This window comes from Parambassis ranga, chromosome 8 (genome assembly GCF_900634625.1).
Source record: "Parambassis ranga chromosome 8, fParRan2.1, whole genome shotgun sequence".
Lineage (NCBI taxonomy): Eukaryota > Metazoa > Chordata > Actinopteri > Ambassidae > Parambassis > Parambassis ranga.
Window position 1 is genome coordinate 5,506,294 of NC_041029.1, and position 11,924 is coordinate 5,518,217.

An 11,924-nucleotide genomic window follows, 5' to 3' on the forward strand; every position below is an offset into this window, starting at 1 on the left:
TGTGTAATTATTCTCAGATTACTGTTGGCTTGCCCCTGAATTTAAATACAGATTTACAAAATAGTTTACAAATGCCATGTTTTGAATTAATTAACCGAATCAAAATGTAAACCTTGTGCAGACAGTGGTGGGTTTTGGGATCTTTGTAAAACCACCGTGTCAGGCTCTCTGCTGCCCTCTGGTGGTGAATACGAGCTATCGATTTAATTTCATTTGAAGAGAAGATCAACAGCGGCTTTGTTTTGAAAGCATCTGACGGGACTAAATGATGATTTAACCGCCACATGCGTAGCATAGAGGGCGGTTAAAGCGTTCAAAGCGGTTTTATTGTCTTGTATAGGGTTGTAATTCAGAAACTATTAGTACATTTCCAGCTCTAACTCGGCTTTTGTTTACACCGGAAGTAAGGGTGCACTTCCTTAGTAACCTAAGAAAGGATAATGGCAGAAATAAACACGGCCAGAAGATCATTTGGTAAACACGTACCTGAAGGTAAGATAATAACCGACAACCTGTTCGAGCTAGAGATTTAAAAAATAAACTTAAAAAAAAATCTTTGATGTTTTTGGAGAGTTCGAAGCTGAACAGCCGAGCTTCTCTGGAGCCGAGTGGACAGACAGCAGCTCTCGGCTCTCACACTACAGCAACACCACAGACAAGGTGAGCTGCACGTATATTCTGTGTCTGTGGGAGTCATGTGGGTCCTGTCACCAGCACGTTTTAAAGTAACTGTGGATCCATCAGGTGTCTGTGGACGATGATCCTTCAGGCTGTTCCTTGCATCCTTCAGACCTAAAGCAAGCATCAATGGCTGACCAGCTGCACCAGTTCAAGCTGCAGGGTAAGACTGGACATTTGTCATTCTGCCCTAAATTACACGCTGCGTATTTATGTCTGTGTGTTTCTGTGTCAGATCCTCTCACACTTTACTTGGAGAAGAAAGTGTTTCCAGTGTTGGTCCCTGGACTGGAGGCTTTACTGAGTGAGGTCCAGGCACACAACTGTTTGAAGGTCTATATTTCCTCTAAGGACTACTGTTTCTGATCAATTTACAGTAGTTCTGATTTGGTGGAAGGTGTTTTGTTGTAAATCTAAAGCCTAATAAGACTTCCTCTGAAACTTTGTGTTTCAGAAGAAAATAACAGCATTTAACCCGTGTGACTTCCTAACCCAGTATCTCTACAAGTAAGTGACACACACACACACACACACACACACAGAGCTCTGGATGCTTAAGAGTAAACATCACATTCCAAGTGCTGTGTGTCATGTTTTTCTCCTTTTCCAGTTATAACCCCCACAGGAGAGGACAGACCCCAGTGAACTTCCATGACATCCCCTTTGTCAAGGACTGGCTCACCGCACAGTGGGTGTTTCCTCAACCTCTTGCACACTTTGTTTTTAAACAGCAGTCACATGCTTTCTCATCTTCATCTTTTTCCTCCCATCCTCTAGCCCCAGGCCTCCCACCCCTCTGTTTCTGCGGCTGAGCAAGGACCAGGCTGCTCTGCTCATCCAGGCTTTCTGGAGGGGCTACAAGGTACAGTGGCTTCGACACACACACACACACACACACACAGAAAGTGAAAAGTTTTATTCGTACATAACGTTTTTCCAAATAAGAGATTACAGTGTGAGAAAAAAACAGCATTTTAAAGGAAAAACAGAACCCTGCCATCACCCCACAGGAGCACAGTCAGTGGGCCTGCATGTGTGTCTGTGCAGATACAATAGGCGCCCTCCTGCATGTGCTCTGGCCCCACAGTGCAATCTTGTTGTATAATCCCATCCCGCTGAAAAGCTCTTCTTCCACAGTGGATGCAATTTTCATTCAGCAGCTTGATTATGTCATCAGCGATGCCAGGCTTTAATTCCTTCCTGTGTGGGCGTTGTTGGTCTGAAGTGCTCTGTGCTGTGATATAAATAGACACACACACACTACCAGAGGCAAACAGCAGCATTTTCTCTGCACTCAGATAAAAACATGGCCTCCTTTTGGCATAAGAACAAGCAAGGGTCATGTTTATGTTTTTCGTCTTTGTTTCATTTCTTATGGATTTGGCTTCAGTGATGCTGCACAAACATCCAGAGGGAAAAACATGGCAGCTGTGCTCCCAAGTACAATAAAATTCCATTTGAATCCATCTGAATATGTGTTTGCACATGTGGCCATGTAGTTAAATGTGTGTCTGCTCCAGCAGAGGGCAGCACTTCCTCTTCCTTTCTTTACCCTTCCCCTTTCACATCCACACATTCTGGATGGTGTGGCTTCACATGAGGTGGCAGCAGTGAGCCAGATGCCTCTGCTGTGTTTACCCTGAACTGAGAGAGAGGTTCAGCAGGGCCACTGATAGTACTGCAGCCAGGCCCCCCCAAGAGATCCAGAGGAAGAGACAGATAGTCAGCAGGGAGAGAGGGAACGGGAGGATTGCATGGAGCTCGGGCTATGTTTGGATGACAAAAGGGAGGGGAGCTGATGTTGCAAGGCAGCCTCAGATTAGAAATAGGGCAAAGATGGAGGCAGGGTCCAAAGTCAAAGAGTGGTCCTCTTAAAAACATCATGACTTATTTAAGACACACGGGGTGCAGATATTTTTGGTTGTAGAGCGTCTCGACTACCTTGTCTTGATGGGGAAACGTTTGGGATTATGGGATTTTTTTTTTCGCTATAAAATCAACATACATCCTTCTTTTCACCCCTACCCCCATTCAAAACACCCCCCCCCCAACCCCCCACTGTCCCCTCCTCACTCTTACACTCTGTGCTGTTATATAACCCGCCTGACGCAGCGCTGACTGCAGAGGGTGCGTGCGTATTTGTGCGTAAGAAAGACAGACAAGCTGAAGGCCTGGGAGCAGGGATGAAAAGTGTTTTCATGGAACGGAATTTTATCCCTCCATTATTAATCTCTTTCATCAACACATCGAGCCCTGAAGAGGACCAGCGGTGGAGATAGTACACACACACTCACACTGACTCACATCCATGACCCAGACAATGTGATTGTCTCTTTCTTTACTCACGTACAACTATAAAGAGCCGCTTGGTCTAAACATATTGCATAATCTTCTTTACGCTGAGCACCAACTCTAATCCATTCATCCATGCCTGCTAGTGTAATGCACACTTGAAGTATGTACATGCACACATGCACACACTGCTGATCACGTCTTAGGACTGCTCAAGTCCTGTCAGCTGAGTTAGAGTAGTGCGGATGTTGTGTAATAAATTTGCATTACAACAAGGTAGTCGATATGGAGGCTGTTGTGGTCAGGTAATCATTTCCACTGTCTGTATATCTGTAGATTTATTACACACACTGTGGCCGACCTTGTTCCACAGCTGCAGCGTAGAAATGTCCCGGACAGCAAAACCTTATCTAAAGAAATAAATCACAGCTCAGGCCAACCAAGCTCAGCTCAGGACCATAAAGGTGCCAGCGCTTAGACATCATATTTCTCATGTAATATCATGTACTCGGCTACATTAGCAAATAATTATGCTTAATTGTATTTTTTTATGTAGATTAAATAATGACATCATAACTCCTACGATGTTAACCAAGCTGCAGCCTGCTGGGCTCAGACTTGAAGCCAATGCAGAAGTTTTAAAACTTGCTGTTCACGCCGCGGCCTCTAGGGGCTTGCTCCAAAAGTGAGTCAATCCCCCATGGACCCCCGTGTTAACATGTCCAACTTTACAGCAGAAATAAACAAAAAATGATTCTGATCTCAGCTGACACAGTGTCGACTGTCACTCACTTATTTTAATTATATTAGGATTTAAAATGATGCATAACTGAGGGGCGGAGCCATTCTGAGTGACAGGTGTGTGTCGTATAACAGCATGAGCTTCCTGCTTCCTCCTCTTTGCCCTTATTTGGAGTTTTGGCGTACTGTGGTGCTGCCAGCATGACGACGGTCTGAGCATCCTGGAGTCTGAGTACGGCTCTTCAGAAAGCGAGGGGAGACGTCATGGAAGCTTTTTATATAGTTTTTGTACCGTCAATGATATTAATCTCCTCTCCTCCTCCTTCCCAGTGTTTGTGCTAAGCTAGGCTAACCAGTAGCTGACTGCAGTAAGCTTATCCACTAGGAGCTTGCAGCAGATAATGTCACACTGTGCTTCAAGGTGTGACAAGGGGATTGTGGTCACTGCAGTTGCCACATCGCCCTGGAGGAAAGTTTGTCAGCTCTCAGGGGACCTCTCTGGCCTCTGTTGTCTGTATTGAAAGTGTATCCAAACAAGCTAATCACACACCTCTTCCTGACATCAGCGGGGTATTGATCTCTCAGATTTGACTCCTCATGACAGTATTTGAGCATAAAATGTTAAAGCTGCTTAAACATTTTTATTTATTTCAATAACATGTCTCGGGAACGTCTTCTTGGACGTGTAGGTCCAGTTATTGTTCAGAAATGGGGCACTGTGTGGAATTCCACTTGACATCAACTAATCACACGCACAATCACACCCAGGGGAACTGTGTAGTCAACAGCAGAAGTAGGTCTGTGATTCCAGTTGAATGATCCCAGGGCAGCGATAGATGAATGGTTTGAAATGAGCTTCAGTGCTAAGTCGGTGACGGGCCACGTGCACTGACACTCATGCAGAAAATATGCACTCTGGTCACTCAGGAGCCAATTGTCTCTTTGTGGTCCTCACGCAGGGGTGGGGCAGAATGAGATGGACTCAACACAGTGTGAAAGGCCCACATGTAACTAAAATATAGAAAGCGGTTTTTAAAATTGGTTCACCGTGCATGAAAGCATTGGTCAACAAAACGATGATGGATGGGTGGAGGCTGTGGCACCATCTTCATGCAGCTCATCTGTGGTAATTTCGCTGCAGCCAGTTCCTCCAAACAGAAGCCATTGTTGCTGCTGCAGAGTGTGAGACTGAGCGAAGAGCTCGGTCTCACAGCAGCTTTGTGCAAAAAGGAATGCAGCTTGAAAGGCTTTGCAGTGTGTGAGAGAGAGTGTGTGCGCAGTCTGAGTTGTTGCATGTCGTTTGTGGTGTGTATGTGGTGTGTTATGGGAGAAGAGGACGTAAGATGGCGTCCCTCTTTTTTTTTTTGTGCTGGTGAGTGATTCTCAGTGTGTGTCTGTGGATGGCTGTGGCCTTGCAACGTCTTGGTAATTTTTGTAATCCCAGCCGTCATGCACACACATGGCACGAGAGGATAGACTCACATGCACACTGAGCCAGACTCTGCCACGTGGGCCATGATGATAACAAGATGTTGTGTTAGCAAAGGTTGCAAATGAGGAAAAGTAGATACAAACACACACACAGAGAGAGAGAGAGAGAGAACCCCAGACTGGCTTCAGTCAAACCAATACATTACTGCTGCTAACTAGCCGTACTGATGCACACAGACAGGCTTCAAAACGCTCACGCACACACACGCTCCTAACTCGGCTCTTTGTCTCCTGCTGTCACACACAAACTGTCAGATCCCTTTAGAAAATGTTATATATTCAAAAAGTCCGCTTTCCAAGAACTGAGTGTGACACATTATCCACGACTATCAAATATTTACCAAAGAAACAGAACAGCAGATATAAGATTCACGGAGGATACCGATGATAAAGAGTAGAAATGGCACACAGACACAAAATAGAGCACACAAGTAATGGTGGGCAAACACAACAGACTCCAACCTCCCCCCTCCCCCGGTCCCTCCTGACCCTCACCCCTCATTTCCATTTCTATGGTTTGCTCCCATCAGCACAGAGGCTGTTGCAGCACTGTGACACCCAGTGAATTAACTGTTGGAGCTCACTAAGCTTACCCGTTCCTAAACCCTTCACCGGGCTTATATAATAGGCCCACTTTTATACCAACTACTAATAGTAACACTGTTGTTGCTGCACAACCAGGCATTTTGGAGAAAGCTGGGGGTCCAATGAAGCAGAGAGAGGTGGGAGGATGTGTTGGAGGAGCAGGAGAGAATGAGGTGTTGGTAGAAGAGACAGTATCTGAGGTAGCGTTTGGTTGATATCACAACTGATCACCAGCCACATAGCTTCTAACATGGTGCACAGAGCTTTGGAGACGCTGCTGTAGCACTGTAACTTTGCTGTACCAATCAGCATTCAGTCCGTGCATGACAGCAACATTCATAGACAACACTTTGTTTGCTTTTTGGAAAACTCTGTCTAAACTATGTCACTGTAAATCAGCCCTGCTTCCTTTTACCACCCCAACAACAAGAAGAAGGACAACAACCGGCGGAGAAAGAACATCTCCATTCCATATGTGTCAGGAGTATCAGAGAAACTCTGCAGGATCTTCAACAACCATGACATCCCGGTCCATTTCAAACCTATGACAACACTGAGACAGAGACTGGTTCACCTGAAGGACAAGATTCCCAGGGAGAAACACAGCAATGTGATATATGCAGTCCAGTGCAGTGAGGAATGCTCTGATCTGTACATTGGAGAAACCAAACAACCACTCCACAGAAGAATGGCTCAGCACAGGAGAGCCACCTCCTCAGGACAAGACTCAGCTGTTCACCTCCACCTCAAAGACAAAGGACACTCCTTTGAGGACAATAATGTTCACATTTTAGACAGGGAGGAAAGGTGGTATGAAAGAGGAGTCAAGGAAGCATCTATGTTAAGCTGGAAAAACCTTCCCTTAACAGAGGTGGTGGCCTCAGACATCATCTTTCTACCACATACAATGCAGTGATTCCATCCATTCCCAGGAAGTTTGCACATACTCACAGTAAGAACAAAGGGCTGTCAATCAGTCCCCCTCCGGCAGTTTCATAGTCGTTAGCCAGTCGTTAGACACACCTGGCCCAGTCAGCCAGAACATCACAGGTAAGTATGGAAACATTTAGTGCTATTGTTTTTTAAGTTTTACCCAGACCCACCAACTGAGGTCTGTAACCACATATAAACCATGTTTCCCCACCAAACTGTTAGAACTGATGAAGCTGCTTGGATGAGCAGCGTCCTCAAGAAAACTCTACAAGTCCAGACGCCTTGCTTCAATCTTCTCTACGTATGATGACCTGGATGACTGAGAATCTTCATCAACATTTTACCTGCTTGTTTCTTTCCTCCTTCCTCTCCTCATCTCGTCCTCTTTCCTGGTCATCACCTATTCGCGACTGAATCCTATTAGCTTATTATTGCACACAACCATCTGTCCATAGCCTCTGTGTACTTCCAGATTTCTCTATCAACTTATTTCACGGTCATTCCACACGTTTTTTTTTTTTTTTTTTTTGACACCAAGTGGCTGCAAACAGCTACAGCAGGTAGTGCTCCATGCAGCACCGACGCAGCACATGCTGGTAGGAGTGTTGTGTTGTAAGTAGGAGGAGGAAATAAAGATAGTGAGCTCTTCAGGGACATTTTCTTTTCATCTAAAACTGTAAACCTGTCTTGTAATCTCTCAGGAAGCCCTGCAGCCCACACACAACAACTACATGGGTTTCCTCCAAGAACAGAAACATAATTCAGAAGGAGAGCTGTTTGAGTTAAGCTTCATGGATCTAGTCAAATATCACCAGTTTTTCTGCCTTTAAAATGCAAAAATTGCAGTTACATAAAAAGTGGTGAGTGTAACATAAATATTTAATGTTCTGTAGTCGCAAAGACGTGACAAACAGCATCCGACTAACCCACAGAAAAGATAAATTAACTAAAGCATTGACACTGAGTGGCCACGATGCCAACTAATTAGCGCTGATTAGCTTGAAGGCTAACTAACTATGTTATTGATGATGTCTGCTTTTGTGAATTTATGCACGTGCTGCCTTCTCACGTGCGCTGTGATCTGTTACAGATCAGGGCACGCCCAGATGTGCGGGAGCTGCGCCAGTGGCAGAAAGAACTGAGGGACAGCCGTGACATCGCCAAAACTGTCGACCGTTTCTGGGCGCGACAAGAGAGCAGAGGTGAGCGCGCGCACACACACGCACACACACACACACACATTGACATGGTATCACTGAATGCCAGGCCTCAGGCTCGCTGGCAACATAATACCATTGATCTTAAATTTTCTCCTGTGGCCAACAACAGCTGCTGATAAGCAGGCAGGCAGGCAGAATGCCCCCACATATTAGAATGCATAATTATCCGCACTATAGCAAAATGTATTATTTACAGTCAGACTCATACTGCTGCAGAAATACAGTATTCTTCCTAACACGGCTTTGATGTTAAAGATGAGGATTCTGGAGCAGTGACACACACACACAGAATCAGGGCAGTGACAGAGATAAAGAAGACTGCAAGTGTAACAGAGACAGAGAATGTCTGCAGGGTGTGTTTGTGTGGAGGAGACGGCAAAGGATGGGGGGGCTGGGGATAAAGGAGTTACAGCAGGAAGAGAGCAAGAGATGGAGACAAAGAGGGGTACGAACTGCTGTGTGTGTGTGTTAGGCTTTGGGTGAACTTGTGTGTCCGTGTGTACACATGAAGGACAGAGCTGAGCAGCTGGGAATGCAGACCCATGTCCAACATGACGGACCGGCATTAAGAGGCTAAACTTTGTCCTTGGACACACACACAAGAACACAGTGCTGCACTTAACAAGTGATTCCTAAGCAGGAAGACCGTGTAGGAAACACCTAACAAAACTGCAGCAAAGTTCAAATAAATCACAACTTTTAGTTCATTTATACAGTTTATATTACAGGCAGGTGCTAACAGTTAAACCCTGAGAAGGTTTGGAGTGAGTAATTTCTGTTGTGGCTACATAACTTTATGCTGTATCCACCTTTGTACACCCGACCATGACAAGACTCATGACAGATCACTGAGCTGCTAAACTCATCTCCATGCAGCTGATGCACAACAAACTCCAAATGACCAAACTAATAGAGCCTGATGGGAAGTAGGTAACCATAGAGGCGACTCCACCACTTCAAAGCAGGAATAAAAGAACAATCAAAACAGTAGAAACACACAGAGAGTATCCTGCTTCTAAGAGACCAAGGTGTGGAGGTCTGCAGGGAGTTGATGTCCTGTCTTTAATGCGACGGAAAGGCTGGCGGACCAAATGGAAAACTGTCAAACTATTAGATGTGGAGCTGTGTTCTCCTTCTTTCTGTTAGTGTTGTCATGACACACATACACTCCCCAGTATGTATAGCAGAGCCAGAGTCACGATGGGATCTCTGTTTTTGTTGCTCACAGACAATGACTGGCACCGTCATCAGCACAGGTTGTTTCTGCACTAACACATTCCAACACAACAAAGGGACGCCGTGGCAAAGCCGACAAACATTCTTCCAGCAGGGTGCCACACTGTGCTGCTGACCTGACATTCTAGATAGGGGGCCTGTGTGTGTGTGTGTGTGTGTGTGTGTCACAAAGTGTAGTAATGGTTTTCTAACTTCAATGGAATCTGAAATAAATTAGAAATGTGTTAGAGGCGGAGATGAGGGGGCAGATAGTGTTGTTTTGGATTAAATGACGCATGTGTGGTGAGAGAGAGAGAGAGAGAGAGAGAGAGAGATGATTTAGGGAACCTACCTCCGTCCCTGCCACACAACCTCGATCCAACGACAGCTGCGCTCATCTCATTTGACCAGTGTGGAATACCTTGTCTGCCTGTTTGTAGTCTGAAATCAGAATTAGTCAGAACAACAATAAGGCAGACGCACACTGACGCGTCAAAAGATCAGCTCAGTGGACAGGTGCAGCTCTCAGCAGTTCATGAATCATCACATGTCTGTCCTGTTTACCATCAGTACAGAACACAGCTCCATGTTGTTGAAATGTGAATCCTTTAAACAGGGCTTCAATAATAACCGTTTATTATCTAATAGTTCCTAATGCATTAATAATGGCCAAACGCAGTAGACTATTCTTCATTTTAAAACTCCATTTATTTCCATAATGTCAAAGTCTTGGCCATAAAAGGAGCTGTCAAAGAAGCCCAGCCTCAGTTTAGGGGCTGCATCCTGCAGCGGTGCCACAAGGCCGTCTCATTTCAAAGGTTTCTTCAAACATGAGCAAGAAATACACTCATTTTTCCCCTGGATACCCTCCGTAGGCCAGACTCTCTGTTAACAACTTTCAGCTATTGTTGAAATGTTCTTTAAAGGATGCAGCCTCTGAACTGAGACCCAGTGATGTTAAATCACAGAAAGTAAATCTTAGTGCTGAAGCGTCCTGTGCTCATTTCTTCTTCTCTTCTTCACAGTGGGTTCCATTATGACTGAATTTCCAAACAGCCCCCTGCCCGGGAACATTGACGTGTCCATCCAGGTGGTTTCTCCCACTCCTCAGAACACTGTGGCTCCCACACCTATCACCCAGATGACCCCAGATGCCGGTGAGTGGCTGACCCCCGGCTTTTGCAGCTGCGGCAGAATGAACTCCAACACCAATGGCTAATTTCCCGGCTGTGTCCGAGCCTGTTGATTCATCCCTGACTGCAGCATCTGCATCTTTACTTGGAACTAACAACCTGACCTCTTCTAGTGGTACTGTTAACTAAAATTCTCAGCTCAATGTACACGTTTTTTCTGGTGTTTAAAGGCTGTTAAACCCTGTTAGGTTGGTGGTAAACTGACCAAAGTGATCAGACACATGCAATTAAAACACCCGGAAGGAATTAGAAATAGTCCGGCAAGGATTTATGGTCTAAGATCCGTGTCTAATTAGTTTATTGCTTTCATTTCCTTTTTGATGGATCACTTCCTCCTATGACTCTCACCAAATGAATGAGCACTATACAGCGCTGTATAGTGTCAGCAGTGAAACCTCTTGTAACAGTCCTCTTATTTCTTCTCAGCTCCTCCAGCTCTTACCTCTTTGGAAGATATTTCCTTGATCTGCCTTTTTCCTTTTCCTCTGTAACACACATCATCCGCAAAAGAGGTCACAGCGTTTTAGTTCAAGCCAGGAATTCAGAGTGAAAGGTGACCTGGCTCAGAGCAGCACTTTCAACACGTTACTCCATGATAGAAACCTCAAGCAACAAAAGTGAATGTCTGGATGATAATAACATTAGTATAAGTTAGCATAGCATAAATATCATATCATGTTCGTGTCTGTTGTGTGACGCACTTGATGGGTGGACATCCTGCTCGTTCTGGCGCCTTCAGTTATCTATCTTTGTGGCTGGTGGCGATCAAACGTCGTCCTAAATGTCACGGATCAGCCGCAGAAAGTTCATGAAATTTGATTTACAAAAATTAAAAGACTGCATGCTGCGTCTCCTTACTAACCCTGCACTGCATGTCAATTAAAATGACTGAATAAAGCCCACTCCTGGCATGTTTTTCACATCTTCAAACAGCCAGCACACCTGAGAGGATACTGCTGGTTTTCCCTTTCTATCTCAGCAGTCTTTTGATGGGACGGCTTTCTTGACCAACTCCGTCACTGATGCGCGCTGCCTCACAGTGAGTCATGAGGAGGGTTGTGTATCTTCCTTTGCAGGTATGTGGAAGCCTGGGAGACAGCTGCCACAGGGTGAGGGTGATAAAACAGCCCATTTCATCTTGGGGGATATCTGATAGTGCAGCCAGCTCCACGAAGTCTGGCAGCACTGCGCTCGACTGAAACTGGATCACACCGCAGCAGAAGGGAGTCGGCACCAGCTGGTTCTGGATTGTGATTCCAGGCATATAGGGTGGCGTGTAGATTAGACACATAGATTTCTTCCATAGATGAGTGGACAATAATTATGAAAGTAGCTCAGTGACTGGTACAAATGTTGTTATCTTTTAAAAGCAAATTAAAAGCTTTTATCTTCTCTTTGTTTTTGTTTGTTTACTCTTTACAAGACTCCATTTTGCTTCTAAGTTCAGCTGTTCCTTCATGGATCATGATGGCCACTCCTCTTTTTGCATAGCGACCTTGATAGCTGCAGTCACCAGGACGCAATGAATCTTGAGGTAAGGTGCGAACAAGCTACCAGTAAAAATAGGACTCGTTGC

General features: G+C 45.2%; 1 protein-coding gene across 1 annotated transcript; it reads left to right on the forward strand.

Annotated features, from left to right (window-relative positions):
- Positions 1-225: 225 nt before the first annotated feature.
- Positions 226-11,684, forward strand: iqck (IQ motif containing K). Its single transcript, XM_028412510.1, has 10 exons — positions 226-492; positions 572-660; positions 745-841; positions 914-1,011; positions 1,133-1,185; positions 1,289-1,366; positions 1,456-1,540; positions 7,811-7,922; positions 10,181-10,312; positions 11,425-11,684. Exons 1-10 carry the CDS (start codon positions 441-443, stop codon positions 11,499-11,501), a joined length of 873 nt encoding a protein of 290 aa, XP_028268311.1. The 5' UTR covers positions 226-440; the 3' UTR covers positions 11,502-11,684.
- Positions 11,685-11,924: the final 240 nt, after the last annotated feature.

Bases quoted from the DNA above. Each gene is read 5' to 3' on its own strand.
- iqck (XM_028412510.1), top strand. From the start codon at position 441: ATGGCAGAAATAAACACGGCCAGAAGATCATTTGGTAAACACGTACCT. The intron at 842-913 runs GTAAGACTGGAC...TTTCTGTGTCAG, and splicing joins GCACCAGTTCAAGCTGCAGG to ATCCTCTCACACTTTACTTG. The intron at 10,313-11,424 runs GTGAGTGGCTGA...CTTCCTTTGCAG, and splicing joins CCAGATGACCCCAGATGCCG to GTATGTGGAAGCCTGGGAGA.